The sequence below is a fragment of the Neophocaena asiaeorientalis genome, unplaced genomic scaffold (genome assembly GCF_003031525.2).
Source record: "Neophocaena asiaeorientalis asiaeorientalis breed wild unplaced genomic scaffold, Neophocaena_asiaeorientalis_V1.1 scaffold759, whole genome shotgun sequence".
NCBI classification, from domain to species: Eukaryota; Metazoa; Chordata; class Mammalia; order Artiodactyla; family Phocoenidae; genus Neophocaena; species Neophocaena asiaeorientalis.
In genome coordinates this window covers 35,043-41,555 of record NW_020173926.1, presented here as the reverse complement: position 1 = coordinate 41,555, position 6,513 = coordinate 35,043, and the positions used below count along the sequence as shown (strand labels likewise).

Here is a 6,513-nt window from a genome sequence, read left to right as displayed (position 1 = left end):
TAATGATTACAATCTGTCAAATGGTCCTAAGAGTCATCATCACTAGAAAGAGCAGATGTGGCAACTTGTATGGGAAGGGCATCTCATTGCAGCCCCACAGCTAAACTACGTTAATAGAAAGAAAAGTGGCCTTCAAAGTATGACCTGGGATGTTGTGTTAAACCTCTTGCATTTTAAAAAAGCCATCATTAAAGAAGAGAATTGAAACATATCAAAACACTTGTTTAAGAAAAAGTGTGAATACTCTTATGAACTCCAAGGTGCTTGAAGGATAATACAGTTACTTGTTTAAAAATTCAATTAACCTTATCTTTCTTAAACTTGATTCATTAATAATCTCACAGATAAATTGCCAGTTTTGAAATAATGATGTTACCTTTTGAATACGTCCTGTCTGGGAAGGTTTAAAAATGACTTGGAATTGAAAGAAAATGTCACTCTTCTTCAATTATTTGATGCAAGAACAAATCATAGTTCAGTGAATGATTTCTGCATGAAAAGAACATCAGCAGTCTCTTATCTGTTGCAAGTAAGCTGTTGGGGACTCAACGACCACAAAGACAAACACTTCAGGTTCACACTCAGCAAGTAAATAAGAAAAACGTTTCAGATTCTCATACACTAAGTGAGATGCGAAAACAGTTTGCAGGTAATGTATCGTAAAGCCATATCCCATGCCTCAGAACACTGATTTCAAACAGAATGAGATCTGATGCTGGCATCTAGAACAGTTTGCTAAGTAAACATACCCATGTATCATTTGATTGCCTTTTTCACAAACCTGACACAGTTGGCAGATGCCTAGGAATAAAACCAAGTATACAGCTGGACAATTAACTAATAATTTAAGTAACAGACCAGTATCAACAAATAAATCAGTTCCAAGACAATTTTTAATTTCTTGGCATATATACAAAATTTTAATATTAAAAAATAGGATACCACGCCTGAAAGGCATTAAAAACAGACTTTATTTCCTCTGAAAACTTACTGTTACAGTGTGCAAATTATGAATAATCATATATTCATGCTTTTGGAAATGCATATAAGAAAAATCAATCAAGAGTTGAGAGAGAAATTATCCAATACCAATAGCAGTAAATAACTTATTTGTAAGAAAACTGCTTTGAAGGATCACTACTATTTAGCAATCAAATTTCAACAAACTTTTTTCAAGGTTTTTAGCACTTTAGACAAAGGGCTGCCTTCTTCAGAACTACAGCTGTGACAGAAGTTAATTATTAGTGTGGCCATTATTTTACACAAAGGGCTGCCCATCTCAGAAACTACTATTCCAGAAGTTAACCATTAACATGACTATTTTCCTATGAGCAGCTAGATATCATAGAAGATGGGGAAATTATAACTCAGTTTTCCTATAGAAAAATATATGTTTATAATATACATATCATATATATCTATCTTTTTCTGGGCAGGCATACCAACTAGACAAAAATACAGTAGCAACATAGGGTTAGTAACCAGTTTTCATGTTGATCACTAAACTGAATGGTATTATCATTTTTGGTTAATAAGAAGCATGCATAACATAAACATTTTAAACACATGAATAAAAATTCTTTGATAATAGCTATTTTCAAAATTTAAAATTAGCTACTGAAATTTCTGCATCACATACAGCATTTATATTTTATTCATATGACTTCAGGCTTATGGTTTTACAACAAAACTAAAAGGTTTTCCTTTAAAGCTATGGAAACAAGTAATTGCAGTAATTAAGATAGCTGAAAAGAATGCTCTTAGAATAATTTCTATTACATTCTGAGGCAACAGGAAATATCTAAAGTTCTCTAACACAAGGTTTTTAACAGTTGTGTATTATCTTAATCATCACTAATCATATTCAGGAGCTTTTAAACATTTCAACAGTATTTAATAAATAACCTGGAAGAGAAATTCCGATGCTGGCTAATGGATGAAATAGGGTACAGTATGGACTGGGCCATGAGACCACAGAATATCTCCTTCATTGTTTTAGAGAGCTGTAGTAAAGCTATCAGTATTTTTCTAGTCATTCTGGGTGTACCCTGATTGGCTGTTTATATAAGTGTGCATGCTGCATCAAGAGGCCTTAACTCTAAGACTATAACAAAGTACAATATCTTAATTGGTGCAGTTTACTGCAATTGTATTCAGACTCAATACTCTCATGTAGTGGAAGCTTTTATATTGCTCGTACTGCGGGGCAGAGCCAATACCCGGTGCTTATAGGTATGTATTGTGCATTTAGCGCATGCCGTGGTTGGGTTTCAGGAAATATGATTTAAGATGGATCTGAATCCATGTAACAAAGTAGGTTATAATGTGATTCTATTGTCCCTGATTTGTATAACATTATAAAAGGGGAAGAAAGGGATAGAGGAGATTAAAGAGATAGGAGAGAGGCTATACAATGGGGAGAAGGATTAGGAGTAGCCTGAGAGGCTGGGAAGATTTTCTTCTGGATTCAGCTATATCCGCAGGGGGTTTAAAAGGTGAGGCAAGAGCTACATTCCTTGATTTTTTCCATTTCTCGTGAGTCTGTGACCTGACAGAGCTGGTTTCCTTTAAGATCTTCTCTGAAATCTGGAGAGGTCAGAGCCCTGCTGCAGCTGAAGTATGTAAGAACTATGTGCTTTCTACTGTAGCCATGGCTCTCTGATCAGCAAGATAGGCCAGACTGCATGACAACACACTTTTAATGTATTTATTTATTGAAATAAGTTGTTGAGTCCAAACTATTGCTCAAAAAAGGTAAACCATTAGAGCTTGGCATTTGGAAAGATTTTAATATAGGCACTGTCACTGTAACTAGATTTGCTGCCTAGGTACAGCCCTTGTATTTTTAAAAGTTAAGTGCATATTAGGGTTTACCAATTGTCATATTCTATTTAGAGTCCTTGGTTGTTTCAGGTTTACCTACTAGAAGAGGAATATGAAGAGTTTATAGACTGTTTTCCTTATTAAGATTCAAAACCACAATTTCACGTTACTATGTTTACTTTTCTATTAGACTATAAAATACTAATTAAGGAAATAGATTTTTATTTTAAAAGCTTAATGCAATAAGAACACTGTGATCTATTGTGTTGGGGGAGGTGACAGCAAACAGTTATTTGCTGCATGAGATCTTTGATATTCACCCCCAAGACAATGAGAAAATTCTGAAACAACTTTTATTCCAGAAAAAACATTCTAAGGATGGCACTGCATTTATCTTCAATATCATTCTCATACAGTAGACATATGGAGAAACTGAGGCCCAGAAGTTAAACAATTTGCTTAATATCATCGGTGGCATAGCTAGGACTAAATTAGGTCCACAGACAATTAGGCTAGTGCTCCAGATACTCGACTAGACAGAATTTCCAAATACCAATGAGCCTATTCAAATCTTTCCACTTCTTCAGTATTGAGCCTTCCTAGTATGTTCAGGATTCACATACAAATATCACTACTAACATTTAAAAGAAAAAAGCACTGAGTAATGAACTCATGACTTGTTTATAAAAGTGTCTACTTTAATATTAGCATTTTCAATACTCAAGATAGAAAACAAAACAAACCTCTATTTCAAGCATAGGCTCCTGCCTGGATCATGACACTTTAGTTTTTATCAGCTATATTTACGTATGCTTTTATCATTTGTGTCACGATGCTCATACCCATAAAGGAAATATAACTCAAATAATCAAAGGAAATATGTAAGCAGATTTTGAAGATGTGGTTTTCAAACAAAGATCCAAAGTGGCAAGCAAAAGCTGTCCTAATACCATAGAATTATTAACAATGCATAGGATCACTTTCATAAACATAGCTATATTTCTGGGAATCAATCCACTTATAATTTTTATCTGCTAATTCCACAGGTTTGGTATCTTAAAGCAGGCAAGTCAATGTGCTTTACAAGTGTTTTGTGGTCTTGGAATGTCCTTTTTAAGGAAAATTCCCTTTTGGATTTCTATCATCTGTTTCTCTTGGTAATTCTGCATGTCAACTGGCTGCTGCTTTGTAACATTTTTCAAACCTTTCTTCCATCAAGAGGACTCTGAGGCTAGGAGGATTTTCCAAAATGTGCTATTCAGTTTGGTGTATACTCGTTATTCAGAGGGCTCCTCTGGATTTCTCAGATTTGTGCTTTCCCTGGGAGTCTCTGAGTTGGCCTCTGGTATAGCACTGGATTCTGAAGCCTCTGGTTGTAAACTGTCTCCATCAAGGATAATGTCTTCAGGATTTGGTGGGGGTGGACAGAAGTCTTCGTTGGGGCAGATTTGTTGGAAAAGTGCTTCAGCCTGGCCAGGGAAGGAAGGGCACAAGAGTTTTTGAACATTAACGTAAAATGTATGTGCCTTTCTGGAACTATCAAAACAATGAAGTATCACCCTTAAAATTTTCTTTAAGTTGTAGAACTTTACACAGCACACACAAGCTTCTAAAAACTGCTTTCAGAACTCCATGACTTTTCTCCCTTTAATTTATACATTCATTCAGGCCCATCCTTCAAGTATATCAGTACTTGCTAAGACTCTTTATGAAGTGCTCAGATAGTTGAGATTTTAAGGTCATTCATTCTACATGTCAACAGAAATACAATTTCCCTTTATATCCTTTATATAATTTCCTAATAGAGCCTGTTTGTGATATTTGTACAGTCTAATTTAGCATATACTAAGTTTAACAAGTCATTGTTCAAATCAAGAAAATTCTTCATTGTTTGCTCTACTATTTGCTTTTCTAATTTTCCTCTCCCTGTGCTTTGAGGAATATAACACAGTGTCCAAGACAATGGACACTGAATAGATAACCATGCCCAAATGCTGGCTCTGCCACTTAGCAGCAATGTGATCTGAGGAATGCTTACTCAGCTTCTGAGCCTTGCTCTCCTTGCCTATAGAATGGCAGAGAGTAAAGTAAGCCTCTCTATTTGGTAACTGTAATCATTGCTATTAATAATAACATAAATTAAAATGTTGAGATTTAAGCTGAGCTTAGTCTGGCAGGGTAAGAGAATAATAAGGTAAATGTGATCTTAATTAACAACAACAAATACACACACATACAAGAAAGTAAATGTGGCAAGTAGCACTGCTATTCTATTCTAAACATATTCCTGCTATTATTTAGATGAATACAGTTCTTTGTTAGATAAGGGTCCCTGCCAGGCTAGGGAGCTTGCACTCTAGCCTACTGGTAAAAGAACATCATTAAACGGTTTTAAACATATGCTTGTTTTGCTTTAAAGGTTACAATGTCTGTCTGTACCACTTCAACCCTTCTTCCCAAAGTACACGCAAAGTCATCCATTAGGTCAGGAGTTGACAACTATGGCCCACATGTCAGATTCAGTCTGCTGCCTGTTTTCATAAGTAAAGCTTTACTGGAACACAGTTACTCTCATTCATTTATCTATGGTCTATGGCTGCTTTTGCACTGCAATGGTGGAGTTGAGTAGTTGCAAAATACATTATATGGGCTGCAAAATAGAAACTATTTGCCATTTGGCCATCTATAGCTGGTAAACTCTTACATCAGGTGAATAAAACCAGTATCTTTGGGATAGGGTGAAGGGTTGGTTAAGCAGAAACTTTTGAGCTTTGGTGTCGAGTTGAAAGAAGGGACAGGGAGAGAAAAATAGCTTCTTTCCTTCTTAAGTATAGTTCAAAATTATATTTTTAGACATGCCATTTTATTATGGATATTTTGAAATTAAATATTTGAGATGCCTGCTTTGCTTCCATCCTGGGGTCATACCATATACATCTTTGCTGGAGACATTTAGTCCCCAGAAGCAGGACTGAGGTCAGACAGAGCCTCTACCTCACACTTTAGTTCCTCTAATGGTCATTGTGTCTGTTATCTCTACCTTGTCTGCCTATAGAAGTTCTCCTTCTCCTTTACTCTCTGCATGCAATCAGTGAGCAAATCCTATCAATTTTATCTCTTAGTTCTTGACTCCACCTGTTCCTCCACTAGAGACATAGCCCAGACATGCACCATCTTTCCCCTGGACAACTGCAACATCTCAGAACTGGACTGGTCATTTTGCCGCTAGGGTTCCCCTGTGTAATCCATCTTTATGCTGCCCTTAGAAGGGTCAGTGGAAAATGAAATTCTGTTTATGCCTTTTTTTGGCTTAAAACTCTTCCAACAGGATAAAAATCCAAGATACTTATGGCAAACAACACCCTTCAGGCCTATCTTCTCCGGTCTCATCATCTTCTTCTTCATCCCATCTCTGCCTCTCAGGCCTTTTGCTACACTGTTACCTGTTTATTGGTACTTTCTTAAACATACCATGATGTTTACACCCTGGGCTGGTGCAAATGCTATCAATTTGACTGTCTATCACTTGGATGAAGAATTGCTACTCATCTTTTATATTCTTCCCTGTAAGGTTCTCTGACTCCTAGATACAACTCATGGCTCCTCTATAATACTTTTATACTTTCGATATCATTCTCTTATTGCATATACCACACTGCAATGTCATTTGTTTACACGTTTTTCTCCTTT

The 6,513-nt window shown here is 36.1% G+C and overlaps 1 protein-coding gene across 1 annotated transcript in view; it reads right to left on the bottom strand.

Moving 5' to 3' along the window:
- Positions 1 to 953: 953 nt before the first annotated feature.
- LOC112404513 (rab proteins geranylgeranyltransferase component A 1-like) overlaps positions 954 to 6,513 on the bottom strand; it is a gene marked incomplete at its 5' end in the record, with an annotated part of 15,011 nt that continues 9,451 nt past the window's right edge. The window contains one exon of the mRNA XM_024752501.1: positions 954 to 4,292. Within this exon, the coding sequence (XP_024608269.1) occupies positions 4,101 to 4,292 (192 nt within the window). The remainder of the gene's footprint in view (positions 4,293 to 6,513) is intronic.